At 39.7% G+C, this 21,487-nt stretch overlaps 1 protein-coding gene across 1 annotated transcript in view; it reads left to right on the forward strand.

The window, feature by feature from the left end:
* The window catches only part of mpv17 (mitochondrial inner membrane protein MPV17), a 67,621-nt gene that overhangs the window by 30,492 nt on the left and 15,642 nt on the right, over nucleotides 1–21,487 (forward strand). The window contains exons 3-5 of the mRNA XM_067983776.1: nucleotides 6,396–6,511; nucleotides 11,909–12,001; nucleotides 13,520–13,615. Of these exons, the coding sequence (XP_067839877.1) occupies nucleotides 6,396–6,511; nucleotides 11,909–12,001; nucleotides 13,520–13,615 (305 nt within the window). The remainder of the gene's footprint in view (nucleotides 1–6,395; nucleotides 6,512–11,908; nucleotides 12,002–13,519; nucleotides 13,616–21,487) is intronic.

Below are 21,487 nucleotides of genomic sequence, written 5' to 3' on the forward strand. Positions count from 1 at the left end.
GATCATTTCTGAACAAGCTCTTTGACATTAGGCGGACCTATAATTCTGGAAACCCTGTGGCAAAGTTCTGTTTGAAAGGCTGATACACAAACTTAAAGCTTTGGGAAGTCAAGGATAGGAAATTGGCTGAAGGGTAGAAAGTAGCTGGTTCTTTTACATAGAATGTACACCGTAAAAACAGGACATTCGGCCCAACTGGTCTATACCAGTGTTTATGCTCCAAATGAGGCTCCCCCCGACCCTGCTTCATCTAACCCTATCAGCATATTCTTCTATTCCTTTCTCCCTCTTGTGCTTATCTAGCTTCCCCTTAAATGTATCTATGCTATTTGCCTCGACTACTACAAGTAGCAGTAAGTTCCACATTCTAGCTGCTCTCTGGGTAAAGAAGTTTCTCCTGAATTCCTTATTGGCTTTATTATGTTTTCTATATCTTATATTTATGACCCCTAGTTTTGGACTTCCCCACAAGTGGAAACATTTTCTCCACATCTACCCTATCAAACCCCTTCATAATTTTAAAGACCTCTATTAGGTCACCCCTCAGCCTTCTCTTTCTTTTTAAACAGAAAAGAGCCCCAGCCTGCTCAATCTTTCCTGATGGTTATAACCTTTCTGTTCTGGCATCATCCTTGTAAATCTTTTTTGCACCTTCTCCAGTGCCATTATATTCTTTCTGTGGAACTGTGCACAGTTTAAGAGAGTGATGTCGGAGAAGAGAGGAGTAATAAGTGTAGTGTTCCATGGATTCGTGTTCAGACCACTTTTGTTTATAATTTACACTGATGACCTGGTTTCAGAAACTTAATGCAAACTAGTCAGATTGACGAACAATACCAAACTGGTATTGACAACACCAAACGCACTATTCTCCTCATCCAGTATGCACAACCATGTACTTTCCAGCAGGGATTACTGAATGGCAAAGGGGAGCAAGAACACTGGCTGATCTTTCTTCTCCTTAACACACGGGCACCAACTGACGGCAGGCTGAAATCATCTAACTCAGCATTGAACTTGGGACCATCTGGTGTGTATGACTTCGTACAATGATGGCAGTCCTTTTACCCATTAACCCATTGGAGTACTCTAAGGCACTTCTTAACAAATCTGTTGTGTGTTATGAAATTTGTAAAGCACATGGATGGCAGCAGGCAATTATTGATTCCTGTGAAGTGTATTGCAGGAGATGGAAATGGTCTGTGAACGGAAACGTAGTTTTGTATTAAAAGTAGCTTTTGAATTGAAACGGTACTTGTTTAAAACAAAAGTAGATCCCACATTGCATAGATCACATTGGAGGCAACATTAGAAATGTTGGGGTGGATTTTCCTGACCCCTGCCCCAGGAAAACACTCAGCTCCCCACATGCAAATGTCAAGAAAAAGAAGTGGAGACCCAGATCACCTTGCCTCACAGGACCCCTGTTAGCCTAGGTTTTTAAAAAAAAAATACAAAGAAAGTTTAAATTATACTAAATAAGACACAGAATTGTTCTTGTGAGACAGATCGGCTTTAAAGACTCAGTCTTGCATCAAGATAGTCTACGTAATTGAGCTCAGTGCAGTGGTAGTAAGTATAGATCAGCCGTGTTAGTAAATTCTAACACACGATGACAATGTTATTTTGCTTGTGAACTTTTTAATTGTAACTTTCTGCTGGAAAACATTTTGATTTATGATTTCAGAGGAAAATGTTGAGTCTGATTGCTGCTTATTTTCAAAAGGCTTTCGATAAGGTACCGCATTGTAGACTCGTGGCGAAGATCAGAGCATGTGGAGTCGGGACAGGTAGCATAATGGATAGCAAGTTGGCTACAAAACAGAAAACAGAGAGTAGGGGTTAAGGGTAGCTACTCAGACTGGCAAAAGGTGGGAAGTGGTGTTCCACAGGATCAGTGCTGGGACCACTGTTCACAATTTACATTAATGATTTGGACTCGGGAATCTGAAGTATACTTTCAAAATTTGTGGACGACACCAAATTGGGGGGGTGTAGTTATTACAAAGGAAGAATGTCAAAATGCAAGAAGACATTAATAAACTTGCAGAATGGGTGTGTAATTGGCAAATGAATTTCAATGTAGATAAGTGTGAGATGGGGCATTTTGGTAGGAAGAATAAGAAGGCCACATACTGCTTGGATAATATAAGTCTAAATGGGGTAGAGGAGCAAAGGGATCTTGGGGTACAGATACATAAGTCACTAAAAGTAGCGATGCAGGTTAATAAGGCCATAAAAAAGGAAAACCAAGCACTGGGATTCATTTCTAGAGGGATAGAATTGAAAAGCAGAGAAGTTATGCTGAACTTGTACAGAACGTTGGTTAGACCACACCTGAAGTACTTTGAACAGTTCTGGTCTCCATATTATAAAAAGGATAAAGAGGCATTGGAGAAGGTGAAAAGAGAAGATTCACAAGGATGATACCAGAACTGAGAGGATGTACTTACCAGGAAAGACTAAACAGGCTGGGGCACTTTTCACTAGAAAAGAGCAGGCTGAAGGATGACCCAATAGAGGCCTTTAATATAATGAAAGGGTTTGATAGGGTAGATGTCGAGAAAATATGGGGGAGTCCAAAACTAGAGGTCATCAATATAAGATAGTCACTAATAAATCCAATAGGGAATTCAGGACAAACTTCTTTACCCAAAGATTGGTAAGAATGTAGAATGCGCTACCACAGGAGTGGTTGAGGTAAATAGCATAGATTCATTCAAGGGGAAGCTAGATAAGCAGTCGAAGCATAACCAAATGGGCCGAATGGTCTGTTTCTGTGCTGTTGACTCGATGTAACTTATTAGTACTTGGGGCTAGAAGATACAAAAGGAGTATGGATTAGCTGTGTCTATTTTTAAATATTTTTCTGCCAGTCCAGATGCAATGATGAAGGGTTAAAGGGTTGATAGAGACTGTGGGAATTCATTACTCATCTTCATTCAGTCACTGCTCTTTTGATCATGATTTGTAATTTTGTCACACTCAGTCCTCATGGGAAAAGCCGTTATTTTGAATCCATCTCCTGTCCGCTAATGCTCCTTTGCAGTTCGTGCACTTTGTACAGTATCCAACTGCAGTGTTAATTAAGCAGTGCTGTTGCTGGCCCTTTCTCATATCCTTTCAATTACCCGCAGCAACGGAAATCATACTTTTCATTTAATTTCTTTCACTCTCAAACTCTCACTTTTGTTTGATAGCTGGAGAAGATCTAGTTAACATTTTTCATTACTGAAGATTTAAGCAGCTCCAGTTGAAAATTAGCACAAAGGACCGGTACATATATTTCTCTTGGTAGTTAACCTGTAGAGTATTTGTCACAGCTTTTCTTATGCTGCATCTTCCAGACCCAGTTTAGTCAGTGGGGTATAGGTGATGGAAATGCAAAACTGTGGATTCTTGTATTTGTAAATTTTGATTTTTGTTTCATCGAAATAGCCACATAGTGAGTGACCAGAATAGATAACTGAAAGACCATCATTGTTCCTGGTTGAGAGCTTTGGTGTTTTAGACATCAGATATTGCTTCCATTATGCCCTCTGATCTTGAATGCAAAATTTGATTATTGGAGAGAGATACTATAATCAAAACAGGGCCTCATGGCCACAAGAGATTATTGATTTTAAGGTCAGAACTTTTTTTTTAAAAAAAACTGTACAAATTGGATCAAGAGTTTAAAACTCTTCAATATTTATCATTGACATTTTCTTTTCGGCACCCAGGTTTATATTAAATGGAAATGGAATGGAAATTGCGCCATTTCCATTCCATCTGAATCTTCAGAAATTTCTTCAGAAGTTGTACGAAAACACAGTTTAATTCAATAAATGTAATTTCTAAATGAAATGTGACCGAACAAGAATCAGAACAATAACAACAACTTGCATTTAAGTAGCACCTTTAATGCAGTAAAATGTCCCAAGGTGCTTTACAGGAGCCTTATCAAACAAAATTTGACACAGAGCCACATGAGATATTAGGACAGGTCAAAGAGGTAGGTTTTAAGGAGCATCTTAAAGGTGGAGAGTCATAGAGGTTACAGAGATGGGGAGGGGCGAGGCCATGGAGGGATTTGAAAACAAGGATGAGAATTTTAAAATCGAGGCATTGCCAGACCGGGAGCCAGTGTAAGTCAGTGAGTACAGGAGTGATGGGTGAACAGGACTTGGTGTGAGTTAGAATATGGGCAGTAGAGTTTTGGATGAACTCAAGTATGTGCAGCATTCTGTGAAGTACAAAGATTAAAATGTAAAATAATGTCCCAAGGTAACTACTGTTGACAGGAGCTGTGACGATGATACTTAATTTTGTCTGTATGTTTTGACCACTGTATTGGACCATTATCAATTCTACCAGTATTTAACATGATCTAACAAGACACCACCATTTTGATAGAGAACACAAGGATTAAATGTCATATATTTACATGGCAATTGCTTTGATAGATGATTGCCATTTGCCCTGATAGGATGCAAGCTTCTCCTGTCAAAAATAGCACTGCTAGCGTCAGACACATCCCGTATGTCACTGACAAACTGCAGCTTGAGCCAATGTCAGCAGGGGCATTTGCCTGTTTGTTTAATAGTTGGATATCATAGTATACGTCATCAGTGGACTATGTGAAATAGATATAACAATTCTAGCAAATATGGGTAGGATATTAAATATTACATTGACCTTACTTACTTTAGGTAATGAATTTGATGACAGAGGGGCATAATCTTGTCATTTTGTTTATGGGAAGCTCAAAAAGACATGCTTACTTAATCAAATTGTCATACAGATGAATAGGAAACAGTTTTTGTTTTTAAAATATAAACACATGCATGAGCTATACTATGCAGCATGTGAAGTTGCCTCACTGTTCATTATTTCAGAGGATGATGCATTATATAACCCTTGTTAAATTTATATTTCATGCAGCTTTTCTATCATTTCACTAAAAACAGTTTTCATGATTGAGTGAATGTCACCTAAGATCAGTGAACTGTACAATGAGGTCTGATATTTAGTTACTAAAATATTCATTTGCCACAACTCTCTCATTAGTTGTACCCTTGTTAAGCTTCCTCGTCAATGCTTTTTGCTTTTCACAGCTATTTTACAAACTTTTCTGTGAGTAAATTTGTCAGTCATTTTTTAAAAAATCTTCTTTATGTAAGATGGCTGTTCATTGCATATATAAAATGTGCATTCATTCAACTGCTTTTCAGAAGCAAGTGCGTAGCTTTTGTGCATTAAGGTTATTTCCTAACACAAAGTAACAATTATGTATTAAAGTAATGAATGTACAAAGATTAGAAATTTGAAAAATTAATTTAGAATTTTGGGGTAGAGTGGCATACTGTCCTTTCGTCCCTGGGATCTGGGCTCAAATTTAACCCAGACTAGTGGGGACTCTGTAAAAGGAAATAGGACAGACTTTATCCTGTGTATATTACACATCGGTCCCCAGCACAAGGCTGTTTATGGCATACCACTGTTGGGACTAAATTCGTAATCTTATTAAAGCAGTAATAAGGATGGTTGGTGTGTAAAATAGAATAAAGTTCATTCTGCTGCAAATTAATCTGAAGCTAAGGTACATTGTTGGGACAGAGCAAAGGGAGCTTTAATCGCATCTGGACCTTGCATGCATGACCTACAAGTATTTGAAATTACAGTGGGTGTCAAGTGGAAAATTGTTCCACTCCCTAAAAATATGACTCTCCCTGATGATGATTTTTTTTTTAAAAAAGGATTGTGAAGAAGTGCGTTGTGCACTTGGGTGGCATTGTGGTCTGGGGATATGGTGGGTGGGGGGGGTAGAAATGTAAGAAACCTGGTTCAGTTGTACTGTGCTGAGTTGCTGATCTCAGTTGTACTCCTGTATGAAGTACTGATTGCAAAGCTACGCCCCAACCTCCTGCCCAGAGGAAGGAGGAATAATGAGAGAAATTCGTCCCCGGGTGCCTCTTGCAGCTGGCTCAAGTGGGATTGATACGAGCCCTATTTATATTAAAAAAAAAAGGTCATGTGTGCCTGGTCCCAAATGGCGCATTACTGGAAGGACCTCCTAAGATATAAAACATTTAACATTATCACAAAAATAAGTTCTGCGGCGCTTTTTAAAAAATAAGTAAATAAGTAATCACTACAGTCTGAATAAAGTTGTGTATCAACTACGTTTTTATGGTGATGAGATCAAAAGAATATAAATCTTTTTAAAAACAGGTCCATGGCCATGTGCAACATTTGTGTGTATATGTAGTTATTAAATATCTACGCACATAATTGGAACAGCTTAACTAATTTACCTACGTGGATTAAATTGCTGAACTCTGATTAGAGCATAAAGTTTTTATTCTGAAATGGTTTTAGGTGCCATTAATGATTGATGATCTCCAATTTTGCAGGTGCTTTGATTGGATTTAGTGACATAATTTCACAACAGCTGATTGAACAGCAAGGATTAGCAAATCACAACATAATGAGGACAGTAAAGATGACCACTGTAGGGTTAATTTATGTGGTAAGTCTGCAAATTGCGAAGTGGGTGTTAGAAAGTGCAACAAATATGTTGCTAGATGAAGATAGGATTACAGTTTGTGTTTAAAGCTTAATGTCACGCAACAACAACAATTTTTTGTTGCTCCTTTAACAGAAAAATGTCCCAAAGTGCTTTATAGATCATATCATAGTAGATACAGCACAGGAGGCCGCCATTTGGCCCATTGTGCCTGTGCCAGCTCTTTGAAAGAACTATCCAATTAGTCCCATTCCCCTGCTCTTTCCCCACAGCCCTGTAAACTTTTTCCCTTCAAGTATTTATCTAATTCCCTTTTGAAAGTTAACCTCTGGCCGTTTTACCGATCACCTTAAATCTGTGTCCTCTGGTTACCGACCCTTCTGCCACTAGAAAGAGTTTCTCCTTATTTACTCTATCAAAACCGTTCATGATTTTGAACACCTTTATCAAATCTCCCCTTAACCTTCTCTGTTCTAAGGAGAACAACCAGTCTCTTCACATAACTGAAGTCCCTCAACCCTGGTACCATTCTACTAAATCTCTTCTGTACCCTCTCTAAGGCCCTGACATCACTCCCAGAATTGAATATAATACTCCAGCTGAGGCCTAACCAGTGTTTTATAAATTTTGGCATAACTTCCTTGCTTTTATACTCTATGCCTCTATTAATAAAGCCCAGGATTGCGTATGCTTTTTGAACAGCCTTCTCAACTTGTCCTGCCACCTTCAAAGATTTGTGTATGTGCACTCACAGGTCTCTGATCCTGCACTCCCTTTAGAATTGGATCATTCAGTTTATATTGCCTCTCCTCATTCTTCCTACCAAAATGTATCACTTCACACTTCTCTGTGTTAAATTGCATCTGCTATTTGTCTGCCCATTTCACCAGTCTATGTCCTCCTGAGGTCTGTTACTATTTTCCACATGATTTACTACATTTGAGTTTCATGTCATCTGCAAACTTTGAAATTATACCCTGTCTATCCAAGTCCATTGTAAACAATTTTACAACACCAAGTTATAGTCCAGCAATTTTATTTTAAATTCACAAGCTTTCGGAGGCTTCCTCCTTCGTCAGGTGAACGATGTGACATCGTTCACCTGACTAAGGAGGAAGCCTCCGAAAGCTTGTGAATTTAAAATAAAATTGCTGGACTATAACTTGGTGTTGTAAAATTGTTTACAATTGTCAACCCCAGTCCATCACCGGCATCTCCACATCATGACTACCCAAGTCCAGGTCATTAATATATATCAAAAAGAGCAGTGACCCCTGGGGATCATCACTGTATACTTCCTTCCAGTCTGAAAAACAACCGTTTACCAGTACTCTCTGCTTTCTGTCCCTTAGCCAATTTTGTATCCACGCTGCCACTGTCCCTTTAATCCCATGGGCTTTAATTGGGAATGAAGGCTGTGCCAGTAGTGCAGAGATTTGGAAATGGGGTGGAGAGTTTGATTGAAGAGATGGATTCTGAAAAGATTTTTGTAGGTGGTAAAAGAGGTGGAGAGACAGAGGTCTAGAGAGAGACCGCCAGAAATCAGAAACAATGCAACTGAAAGCTCTGCCACTAGTGGTGGGGAATGAATAGGAGATCAGAATTTGAGGAGTGGTTATAGGGCTGGAGGAGCTTGCAGATGTAGGGTGGGGCAAGGATGTGGACAGATTTACAGATAAGAACAAACATCTTCAACTTACTACGTATTGGGACGAGGAGGCAGTGGAGGTAAGCAAGGATATGCATGATGGGTGGAGGAGACTTACTGGGCACAAGACACAAGTTTTGAGCAAGTTGGAGTTTATGATGGGAAGCTATCAAGGTGGGATTGGAGTAGTTGAGTCTAGAAGCTTCTGTTCACTGTGTATACCAATGTATTCCCTGGAATTTTGAAGATTAAGGGTTGATTGGATCGAAGTTTTCAAGATATTAAAGGTTACTGATAGTTTCTCTCTATTTACCCTATTTCTGCTGCTTAGGGAGTCTAGGACCATGGAACATAACCAAAAAATTAGAGCCAGGACTTTCAGGAGTAAAGTAAGGAAACACTTCTACACGCAAAGGGTGGTAGAAGTTTGGAACTCTCTTCCGCAAATGGCAGTTGATGTTAGCTCAATAATTCATTTTAAATCTGAGACTGATAGATTTTTGTTAACCAAAGGTATTAAGGGATATGGGGCTAAGGTGGGTATATGGAGTTAGGTCATGGATCATCCATGATCTCATTGACTGAGGGAACAGGCTCGAGGGGCTAAATGGCCTCCTGCTGTTCCTATATGTCTAGAGGAACTGCAACGGGATATTGATATGGTGGAATGGACAAAAAAGTGGCAGATGGAATTCAAGCCAGTGAGGTGTTACATTTTAGTGTTTTAAAAAAAATAATAATTATACTTTGGCAGAAAGCTGGGTGATGTGGAAGAGCAGATGGATTTGGGGGGTTGGTTCACAAGACAAAGGCAGCACCTCAAGTGGATAAGGCCATAAAAAATCTAATGGATACTGATTTTTATTATAAAAGGTCTAGAATATAAAAGTGGAGATGTAATGGTGAATCTATATAAAACCTTTAGTAAGGATATAGTTGTGGACTATTGCGTGCAGTTTTGGGCTTCACTCTATCGGAAGGATGTCAAGGCAATAGAGAGGATACAGCACAGTTTCACTATCCTTGATCGCTCCTCTTCCTCATCTGCATGCTGCCTCTTGGCGACATCATCCTGAGACATGGCGCCAGATTCCACATCGAAAGAAAGAACTTGGATTTATATAGTGCTTTACAGCTAATGAAGTACTTTTGAAGTGTAGTCACTGTTGTAACGTAGGAAACAGGACAGCCAATTTGCACACAGCAAGGTCTCACAAACAGCAATGTGATAATCTGTTTTAGTGATGTTGGTTGAGGGATAAATATTGGCCAGGAGAACTCCCCTGCTCTTTTTCGAATAGTATCATTGGATCTTTTACATTCGCTTGAGAGGACAGGCGGGGCCTTGGTTTAACGTCTCATCCGAAAGGCGACAGTGCAGCTGTCCTTCAGTACTTCACTGGACTTCAGCTTAGATTTTGGGCTTCTGACTCCGAGGCGAGAGCCATGACTCAGTGTTGGTAGCACTAACACCTAACACATGTCTGCTGACAACATCCAGCTCTACCTCTCTGCGACGTCTCTCGGTCCCTCCACTCCCAGTGTTATCAGACTGTATGTCTACCTTCCAGTCCTGGATGGGCTGCAATTTCCTTCAGTTAAACATCAGGAAGACCATTCAACCTTGCCACAAACTCCGTGTTCTTTCCACTGATTTCTTCACTTTTGTCATTTAATCACTCTAGCCCTCCAGTCTATCACAGACTTTTGTACTTTTAGGGACCTAGGAACAGGAGAAGGCCATTCAGCCCCTCAAGACTGTTCCGTCATTCAATCATGGCTGATCTATATCTGAACTCACATCTACCCGCCCTGGTTCCGTAACCCTTGCATAACACACATCTATCAATCTCGGTTTTGAAATTTTCAGTTGACCTATCCTCAACAGCTTTTTGGGAGGAGAGAGTTCCAGATTTCCAATACCCTTTGTGTGAAGAAGTGCTTACTGACATCACCCCTGAACTGCCTAGCTCTAATTTTAATGTTATGCCCTTTTGTTCTGGACTCTCCCACCAGAGGAAATAGTTTCTCTCTATCAAACCTATCAAATCCTTTAATCATCTTAAACACCTCAATTAGATCACCCCTTAATCTTCTATATTCAAGGGAATACAAGCCTAGTCTATGCAACCTGTCCTCGTAATTTAACCCCTTTAGCCCCGCTATCATTCTGGTGAAACTGTGCTGCGCCCCCTCCAAGGCCAGTATATCCTTCCTGAGGTGCCCAGAACGGAATGCAGTACTCCAGATGGAGTCTAACCAGAGCTCTGAACAGCTGTAACAAAACTTTCATCCCTTTGTATTCCAGCCCTCTTGAGATAAAGACCAACATTCCATTAACCTTGTTAAATTATTTTTTGTACCTGTCCGCTAACTTTATTTCTGTACTCGGCCCCCTAAATATTCCTCCACAGTTCCTAGCTTCTTACCATTTAGAAGTACTCTGATCTATCTTTCTTCGGTCCAAAGTGGATGACCTCACACTTCCCCACATTGAATTACATCTGCTATAGTTTTGCCCACTCACTTAATCTATCAATGTGCTGTTGCAACTTTCTGCTCCCATCTACACTACTTGCTGTGCCAGCTAACTTAGTGTTGTCAGCAAACTTGGATGTACGGCTCTTTAGTACATCACCTAAGTCATTGATAAATATAGTGTAAAGCTATATACAGATTCCTGGGGGACACCAAGTCACATCCTACCAATTGGAGCCCATACCCATTATCCCTACTCTCTGTCTGCTACCTCCGAACCAATTCCATACCCATGTCACTAGGTTGCTTTTAATTCCATGCGCTTTCATTTTTCCTAGCAGTCACTTGTTTGGAACCATGTCGAATGTCTTCTGGAAGTCCGTATAAATAACATCCATAGACACTCCCTTATCAACCACGTTAGTAATCTCTTCAAAAAATTCAACCAGGTTAGATAAACATGTCTTACCCATTACAAATCCATACTGGCTCTCTCTGATCATTTCATATTTGTCCAAGTGCTCAGTCACTCTGTCCCTAATAAACAGATTCTAGTAACTTCCCCACAGCAGATGTTAGACTAATAGGTCTATAATTTCTTGGTGTTCTCTCCCACCCTTCTTAAATAGTGGAGTGACATTGGCAATTTTCCAATTCAACGGTACAGTTCCTGAATCAAGATAGTTTTGGAAAATCATGACTAAAACATCAGCAATTTCCTCACCACCTTTTAATACCCTGCGGTGGAAACCATCAGGCCCTGGAGATTTGTCAATCTTCAGTCTCATTATTTTCTCCAGTACCATTATTTTACTTATATTAAATCTAGTAAGTTCCTCCCCTTAATTTAATTTAATTTTTCCTCGTATCTCTGGTGCTTTATTCTCTTCCTCCACTGTGAAGCCCTGTTCCTCGGGCTTGTTTTGAGTTTCATTGGAAATGTAGGAGGCCAAGGACAGAGAGGTCAGAGCGGGTTGGAGAATTAAAGTTGCAAGCGACCAGAAATTCAGGGTCATGCTTGCAGATTGAACTGAGGTGTTCAGGAAAGCGATCACCCATTCTGCGTTTGTAATCATCTGATGGCATGTCTGCTCTCTTTTGAGAGAAATGGAAAGTGTGGGGAGAAAGATCAGCTGAAAATATCGCAAAGGGAACAATTATAACCTGGGTGCAAAGGTGTTTTTGATGTTGATTTGCCATTATCCCTTTTAAAATTGCAATACTCAGTCATATATGTAATGTAATTGTGTGTTTATTTTAATCCCTTACCATAGGCTCCTGTTCTTGGAGTATGGTATAGGGGTCTAGATCGACTGGTCGTTGGACAGAGCAAAACTGCGGCATTTAAGAAAATGTTACTTGATCAGGTCAGTCTGTGAAAATGAATTATCAAGAACTGATAACCTTGCATTTCTGTAGCATCTTTTTTAAAGTAGAAAAATATCAGAATTTCACAGGAGAAAAATGAACACTGAACATAAATGAGGACTTAGCAGAGTGATCAACGACATGGTGAAAAAGATAGGATGTGAGAAAACGTTAAAGGCACAGAGATGGGAAGTAAGGCAGAAGGTTTAGCACAGGGAACACAGAGACTACAATCTAGACAGCCAAATGTTGCTGGAGTGAAGAGGAGAGGGGGTAGGGGGTGGAGGATCCACAGGACACCAGATTTGGAGGAAAGGATTTAAGATATAAGGGTGGAAGAAGGTACAACGGGATGAGCTTGTGAAGGAACTTTTAGATGAGGATGAAGAAACACCACAAATCGGGTGAGATGACTTTCAGGCCTGAGTCCACAATTTGCACTCCTGGTGAGCGAGACTCCACTCCAGGAGTTTTGCCTCACAAAATATACTGTTACGTATTTTTTTTTAAAGAAAATATGGCTTTACCTACAAGTACACTCAGAACTTCAGTCTCAACTAGTATTGGCTTATCAAAATAACATACAAAGAACCTCATTTAAAGTTCATTTTACTCTAATCTTGAAAAATAAAAATATCAGGAAGTGAATCCTGGTTGTGTATCTGTCTTAAAGGAGTACCCAAGGAAGGTTCATGGAACACACACTTGAAAGCCTTTGCTGCTATCTGGCCTTTTTTGAGTCAAAAGTTAAATGTAAAGTTACCCAGCAACATAAAAATATTTTTAATTCTTCATAATTTGTCTTGCAGAGCAGGGTGAATGTCATCACTACAGGATTCCTGTACTTATTTTCAAAGGGCTAATGTGCCCAAAGATGACACAAATAGCACAAGAATAGTCCAGCACCACACAAGATTTTTATCGTACGATTATTAGTTTTCCCAGCAGAGAAGTAAAATTTCAAGATTTTTTTATTGTGTTAAAGTTAGGAAATGCAAGACTTGTTGCTCAATGCTGTTTAGCTGTGTGGTTTTTCTTAAAGCATTTTTTAAAAAATTATTTGTGAATTTTTCATTATTAGGATTTGAATTAAGTGTTAAATTTTATTACAAACAGTACTTTTGTGGGCATGATTAGTTAAACCTGCCTTTGAATAAGGGGTTGTGTTGGCAAAGGATCAGCACCTGCTGATTTTAAGGTTTGCCACAAGAGTTGCTGCACTTGAGGAATAAAAACCTTGCAATGGATCTATAAACACTTGTCCTGGCGTAGATCTCTGTAAGAAGCAATATTTGCCACAATGACCATATAATAACTGTGTACATGTGGATTTTCTTACACTGCCTTAGCCGCTTACACAAAACGTACTCAGTTCTACACTCAGTTCTCAGATCAAGCATATACGTTTTTGTGTTTATCGACAGTCAGCGTTCTGACGTGCCACTTGTACTTGTTAAGTCACTTTGGAAAACTGTAGGAAGAAGGAATCAACTATTTGATATTTTCTTTCTTTCCAGTTTGCACTTGCTCCTTGTTTCTTGGCCTGTTTCTTTTCAGTAACTGGACTCCTACGCGGCCTTTCGCGAGAGGAAATATGGGCAAAGATACAGAAGGTGAGTAGCATTTACATTATACATAAAAAGCTACAGTATGGTTTTCATTGGTATGCTGCATGGAGATTAGGTTCCAAGTACATAACAAACTTAACCAGGCTAGGTGGTATACTTGTCTATGTTGTGACGCTCCAATTTTCCTTTTCTTCCTCAGTGTAAATCCAGCACATGGATAGCAGACTGACATCCGTTCGGAGTTGACATGCAATTTCATTTGCTGCAGTGTCTGTTTAGTCCACAGTGGACAAACATTCTAAACACAGTACACTTTAATAGCATATAATGAGGGGGATTTTCACTTTGGGCATGTGCAGGAAAACTGGCAGCTGCTGATCGCCCACCTCGCCTGATTTTCCACCAGTTCTCCACCTGCACCAAAACTAAAAATGACCACCGTCTGCCTTTTGAATAGTCAAGGATTCAGAGAGTGCTGGTACGACAGTGTCTGTTCTTTTCTGACCTGGTATATTTTGATAAGTTTGCACAGAAATTGAATTCTCTAACTGTATTGTGTTCACCTTTTAATAATACTTTCTTCATACAATCAGTGCTAATTTCCATGTTGACTCCATTATGATAGTTTCGGTAATAGTTCCAGGTGAGATATTTTGACATTTGGACTGAGACACACAGCAGTTGTGCTTTTTTAGTTTGGCTGGTACCTGACACACATGGAAACTCATTACCATGTTGAAGATTCTCCAAATCATCTATCGCTCTGGTTTTTTTTGATGGACATAGAGTGCAGAGAGCTTAGGTGCAGGTCAAGCCTTGGGGACCACCAAGTGACAGAGTGTGCTGCAATTTATCACTTTAGATTGCCAATATGCTTTCTGCAGTTAAAACCACCCTATCTGTTAGAACATTGGCCTCCAGGATTATCAAGAGCTGAGTGAGAGAGGATCTAGCCTCCAATGACAAGTCTACCTCTCCAGGTCTCATTAGTGAGCCAGACTGTCTGGTGAATCATCAACAGTAACCTGGACTAGCACAGGCCGATTTAGTCGAGATATCGGATTACCAAAAGTACAAAGGTTTGACTTGGTTCATTGCAATGTGAAGTGCTTTGGGATGTATCTGAGAGAGATTATCAGCGTCATATAAAGGTAACTCTTTCAAAAATATTAAAGGAAATTAATCAGTAATAGACACTCAAGTTTCACTCTGGTCAATTGTACAGGACCTGTAAACAGCTAAAATAAAGAGGCTATGTAGAATTGTCAGAGGGTGAGATGACACACTTAGGATTGATAGTTGGCACCAGTGGAATGTGGCTGGAATGCTGAGGGTGATATGGAGCTGAAAAAGAGGGTAACCTGAGAGAACAGGAGGTGCACGACTTGTAATAGGCACTACCCCAGGCAGTGAAGAATCACAAATGGAATCTAATTGGTCATCTGGAAGCTCGGGCTTATTAGGGATTAATGTGTGCCGCGTAGTCCATAAAGACCTGCAGGGGCAATCAACCAACTGTAATGCACTGCCAGTGGCAATAAAGGCCACCTATGCTATAGGGACCCAAAGGGTACACCTCAGGAGCCAGCCACTGCCCTGTACTGTCCATTAAGGAAGTACGTGAACCTCTGCATTGCCATATACCTTGCTTCTTACACTTCAGCAAGAACCAGGAGTAGACCAGCCCCTGCAGACAGAGAAGCAGGAGCATTAGGGTCTCATTGCTCATGAATAATGGCTACTTAGATGAGCCACTGGAAGGTGGCTGCCACCCAACAAACCATACCCCAGTGAGGGAGTCAACGACTTCAGGAGAGATGGGGAGAAAATAGGTGCAGAAAATCAGCAAGAAAAAAAAGTTCAATTAATTTCAAGTTGTGCTTTGCCATTGTATATGTTTCAAAAATATGTTTTGCCCCTAATGTGTTGTGAACCTCCCTGTGGTCTTTGTGGATGTGCCTACTACTAAATACTGCAATATTGTTGTATTGCTGCCTAGCCAATTGATGAGCTCCAGTTTGTGTACTTCACAAGAATTATTATAATAATCAGCCAGATTATTTAACTTTTTAATATTTATCACGGTTAAGTAGCTTGTTAGCTGCTTGAGAATTGTTAAATGATTGTTGTAACATCATGATTTCCTGCTACTTTTCCTTTAGCACTAATGAAAATCACATTCTCACATCCATGAATTTGAAAGCCTTGCATGACCACAATTTTTTTTATATACTGAAAAGATGACTTTTTCTTATTTGTAGCAAACAGAGTCGTTGGGAGGACCGGGGTGGGGGCAATGTAAGTCAGTGAGCACAGTGGTGATGGGTGAGCGGGGCTTGATGCAGGTTTATGGAGGTTGGGAGGCCGGTCACGAGAGCATTGGAATAGACTGGTGATGACTAAAGGTATGGATGAGGGTTTCGATGGGAGATGGGTGGAGATCGGCAATGTTACGGAGATAAAAGTAGGCCATCTTTGTGATGAAGAGGATTTGTGATTGGAAGCTCAACTTGGGTTAAAATAGGAAATTGAGGCTGCAAACTGTCAACTTCAACCTGAGACAGTGGCTGGGGTGGTGGGGGGGGATGGAATCAGTGGTAAGGGTACAGAGTTTGTGGTGGGGCCTAAGAAGATGGCTTCAGTCTTCCCAATAAGCTTAACTGGATGAAATTGCAGCCCATCCAGGACTAGATGTCAGACAAGCAAGTTGACAACACCGAGGCAGTGGAGGGGTCGAGAGAGGTAGAGCTGGGTATTGTCAGCGTCCACGTGGAACCTGTCTTCGGATGATGTCACCAAGGGCAGCTTGTAGATGAGGAAATGGAGGTGGACCCCAGAGGCAATGGTGTGGGGGTGGGAAGAAAAATCTTTGCTGGAGATACTCTGGCTATGTGCAGATAGGTAGGATTGGAACCATGCAAGGGCAGTCCACTCAGCTGGGCAACAGAGGCGAGGATGATGTGGTCGACCATGTCAATAGCAGCAGAGAGGTAAAGGAGAATGAGGGATAGTGCACCGTGGTCACAGTCACAGAATGTCATCTGTGATTTATTTTACAGCCCTGCTAAGAAACAGGATCCTGGTTGCTGTTGAACTCATTAATTGAATTTGAATGTCACAAACAAGAAGGAACCATTGGCTATGTGTCCGAGCAGATCTTTTCCAGCCAGGAGACCCAACATGACTGGTTTTCAGTGGACTTTCTTTTCACTGCAGAATGGTCAATTTCACCAGAGGTGGAAATTTTAAAACACTGAATTGAGAGTCTCTCTGAGGAGTACTTTAGATTGAAAGTACCATTAGCTCAACATTATTGTTACTACCTCGTGCCTCTGCTTGGCTATCGTCCATATGTAAAAGCATCTTTCTCAATAAGATGGGAGTAGAGGTGTGTAGTAATCCAGAAAAATAAGTGATGCCTATTTAGCCTCATTTACTCTGCAAGCTGTGGGGGGATAACTGTCAACTTTGGCAGCGGCGGAAAGCCGGCAGTACCAGATTGACCGCCCACTATACACCCTGCCTGATTCCATTCAAGTCAGTGGAAAGTAAAATCTGACAAGGTGTATAATGAGAAGCCAATCCGCTAACCTCCGTTTTCCAACCCCAGCATAGTTGAAAATTACCCCCAGTGTGTCCATATTCTAGCTGATATAGTCTAATTAATTAACAACTCTTTAAAGCACTGTCAATTCTGCATGCTTAGTTTCCTTAGCAGAAATCTAAGGGTTTCAAATACAATTTTTGAAATTTGGTAATGATTTTTGGGGTGAATCAAGAAAAGAAAAGGTAATAATTAATATTAACATCATATGCAGATTTCATTATTAACAACAATGTGCATCAGAGAATTTGTTCCCCATAAACATTGCTTTTACATACAGAAATTGGAAAGTTGCCTGGCAGTTCTGACAAAGTCATGGTGAGCAGTGCATAATGTTCATGCTGTGACATTTATTGACCAGGAAAATCAGTGTCACACTTGAGTAGATTTTGCTATTTAATTACTGAAACAGTTCAAGGATTCAAGCACCTTTGGGTCTGATCCTAATGATTACAGTTCTAAAGTGAGAGGAGCAAAGCTTTATATTGGTTTATAAGTAGTTATTTTTCCAGGAAAAGACAGACAGCTTTAGATGGAAATTTGACAGCATCTATATTGATTTCAGAGAGAAACTCTGGACTGCTCACTAAGAGTGATTAATTGTCTCAGTTAGCCTGCAAGGTCTACAGGCAGCATAGGAGACTGATGAATATCCCAAACTGGAGATTATCTGGCAGTCTATAAAGGACTTCATCCTTGAGCTGATAATGTAATTTGATACTTTGGCTCCTGTGGGCATAACTCATTCAATGCAGATATGAGACTATCCTGTTAGGATTGATTGTTAGTGAAGTCTGTGCTTGCAACATTATAGAAAGCATAGCTTAAAAGTTGCCTTTTATGATCTCACTTTTCCAGTTTGGCTTATGTTTTGATTCAAACTTAATTCCTGGTATCTTCATAGAAGCAGCTATGGACACCCTGAAAACCCATTCACACGAGCTCCTGGAGACTGTTTTAGTTTTTCCTTTTAGGTTATTCTTAATGTTGTATAAATTGCAGTTTTGTTGTTTACAGTAGTGTATAAGTGTCATTAAACTAAACCATCAGTTTTTTTTGACAACAGATACATAGATTAAAAATTCTGTCCCATACTCTCATCGTAGAAATACTGTTAATACTGGACATGGAGCCAATACGTCACAGAAGAAACAACTGAGGACTGAAAAGTACGATTTGTATGTTGTGTTTGTGTTGAAGATAGTCAACTACAGGATAGAATTTCCATTTGACAAACTTCATGTACGAAAGTTTAACACATTCTTGTGTGTTACTTTATGCAGATGTTAACCTGTTTATTTATCATGGGTTAATGGTAAAAATAATAATGAAATATAGCACAAGCACATTAAGTATTCAGGATGTGAACATCACCAATCGAATGTTCTACCTTTATATATTTCTTTAAGTTTTTTTTGAAGAGATTTTTATACAATTTTACACAATTCTGCAATGACTTGATTTTGATATTGCTGTTTTGTACCTGCCCACTTTAAAACAAAAGGCAAAGAATGCATTTGGTGCTATCTCAAGACGCATGGGTCACCTTGTTTCTTGTAAAATGTACTACAAATACAAGTATCAAACTATGTACAAAACATTATCACAGTTGTGTAGAAATGGATAATATCTGAAGAATGTAAAATGTCAGAGCAGGAAGCATTCCAATCTTCCAAGACACAGCTGATCAAAATTTGGTGCTAAGTATTTTTAAAGTTTAAAATACTTAACCTTTTCTATATATTTCATTTAATTTTCTGAATAGAAAACCAAAGCCACTGCGATAAGTAGAGCAGAAAATATGTGTAAGTGCCTCTGGGTGTTTCTTTTCCGCCTCTGTAACTTGTGTTGAGTTATGGTAATGGCAGCACTCCAGTACCTTGCCCAACTGGCTTCCTTTTAGGTGTTATTTTGACAGAGTGGAGGGAGGCTTTGTGACCAAAGGATATCATAGCTGAACTGGAACTATATTCAGCCAATATCCACGTGCGCTTTCCAGCAGAGTTCACTGGGTAATATCAAGATTGGGAACCCTAGCTGTTTTTTCCCATCTTTAGCCCAGGGAAGCAGAGTGTCCTGGTTTGAGATTAGCTAACTCGGCAAAGACTGAGTAAACCTGGGATATTCCAGCCTGCATGGTTAGTGCTAGGAAAGGCTGTGCTTTCACCCATTGGTTCATCAGGAGATCTTTACAGGTTTGTTAAAAATTTTGGCTCATAGTGAGATAAATGAAAAATTGTAGGGGCACGTGTGTCCACTTCTTCATATGTGATCCAGGAGCGCCGAAGACAAAATGTTACCCCAGCGTGTTTGAGTGAGCGAAATTTGATCTGTCTACTGCTCAGTGCTTTTGTTTTCAGTCTGGTTACGACTGATTTTTGGAAGCTATTTTTGTTCACACAAGTGAAATCAGAAAGAAAAATGAAAGATTGATTTGTCTTTATATAGTGCCTTTCACATCCTCAATGTCCCAAAATGCTTCACAGTCAATTACTTTTTGAATTGTAGTCACTAGGCAAATGCGGCAGTCAATTTGCACACAGCATGGTCTCATATACACCAGTGAGATTTTAATAACTAATGAGTCTGTTTCGGTGATGTTGGCCAGGACACCGAGAACTTCCTGCTCTTCTTCGAAAAATTGCATTGGGACCTTTTTCATCCACCCGAAGAGGCAGATAGTGCCACGGTTTAATGTGTAATCTGAAAGACGGAGGGGGAAAAAAGGAAAAATGAGGGTAATACATAACAGTGAAGAGCTGAGAAAGAGACACAGTTAAGCAGGCAGAGGAGGAGGGAGAAATACACTGACACAAAATAAATAAAACAAAAAAGCAATTCTTTTCTTTTGTTGTTTTAAATAAATGTGCCACTTTTTATAGAAGGATCTCAAAACCTTTTTCAGAAGACGTGAAGCTACCGAAACTTCTCGGAAGTGCCAATGTGTTTTTATGTGGCCTTGTTACTGCCAGTTAGCTTTGCAATCCTAATTGGTTGCTTGTTACAGGTCTAAGTTAAGACCATTGCTGCATGTATATGAAAGTGTTGTATGGATGGTAAAGTCTTGTTTTAGCTTTCCTAAGTGTCTTTAATTGCATTTCCCTTCCTGAGTTTACAGTAAATGTGGTAATTCAGGAATGGGATTTATCATGCCATTACCAATTAGTACTAAATGGAGAAATTGGACTCTATTAAGTGTCAGTGAGGCTAACATACCAGTTTTGGATCCAAGATAATTTTAATGTGGCACAGATGAAAAGAATAACATTTCAATTAGGGACACAAATAAGCAACTGAGGCCAGTCCACATCATATTATTCCTGCATTCTCCTAAATTTCATCATGATGTTTCAAAACTTCATTTGCAAAAATAGTGGTCCTCCCTGGGACTATACATTTTGTACACTTCCATAAATTGTTCCAGTACTTTACCTTTGATCTGAAATCCATCTAGGCCAATATAGATGGATATAAATATAGATGGCTGTCATATTTAGAGTCTGAGTGTTTATGAAGATTTTATGGCCAATGACGGTAATTCAGTGAATCAGCAGCCTTGACTTCCGTTTAGTTACATTTTACTTCCTTTTTGTAACACATTTTAATTATGAGTCCATCATTTGTGTTTTGCTTTAGTGTCCTGTAAATGCCATCAACTGAGACACTACAGTTTTAAGAGAACTGGACAAACATTTGGTGAGAAAATCAGTTGAAGGGTAATAAGTAGTGAATTGTGTATTCTGTTTTAGGATTCTGGAGTTGGCCAGATGGGTCAAAATGGTCTTTTCTGGTCTTGTATGTTCCTGTTTTCCTATGTCTTTTAGATTAGCAAGCTGCAGTTTGATGGTAGGCTGGACAGAACATATTGGGTAGTCAGTCAGTTGTTTGGTGCTAAACAATAAGCAGTATCAAAACAGTGTATTTGTACCTAAACTGACGAGCTTATTTTTTTATATATACTAGCAGATGCCCCGTGGCATTGTTCACGGTGAGTTGGAGGATAGGTTGTTTTATAACAATGGTAGTGTTTCACCATGTAACATGCAAAGTATCACCACAACCACTGATTCATGAAGACTGATTGTCGAATTCTGTTTTTATTACATGACGTTTTGGGTTTTTTATTGGTTTGGGGATTGAATTCTGTAGCTATTCGTTTTTCTGTGAAAACAGTAAGTCAGGGGCCCTCATTGTTTTATTTATAAATTATTGTTTAGCTTTTTTAAAGCTGAGGATAGAAAGCAAGATGTTATGCACGATGTAGCAGGTTGGGGTAGGTGTTTAGCAATAATGATGAGAGGACAGGGGGCTTA

This window comes from Heptranchias perlo, chromosome 5 (genome assembly GCF_035084215.1).
Source record: "Heptranchias perlo isolate sHepPer1 chromosome 5, sHepPer1.hap1, whole genome shotgun sequence".
Classification (NCBI taxonomy): Eukaryota; Metazoa; Chordata; class Chondrichthyes; order Hexanchiformes; family Hexanchidae; genus Heptranchias; species Heptranchias perlo.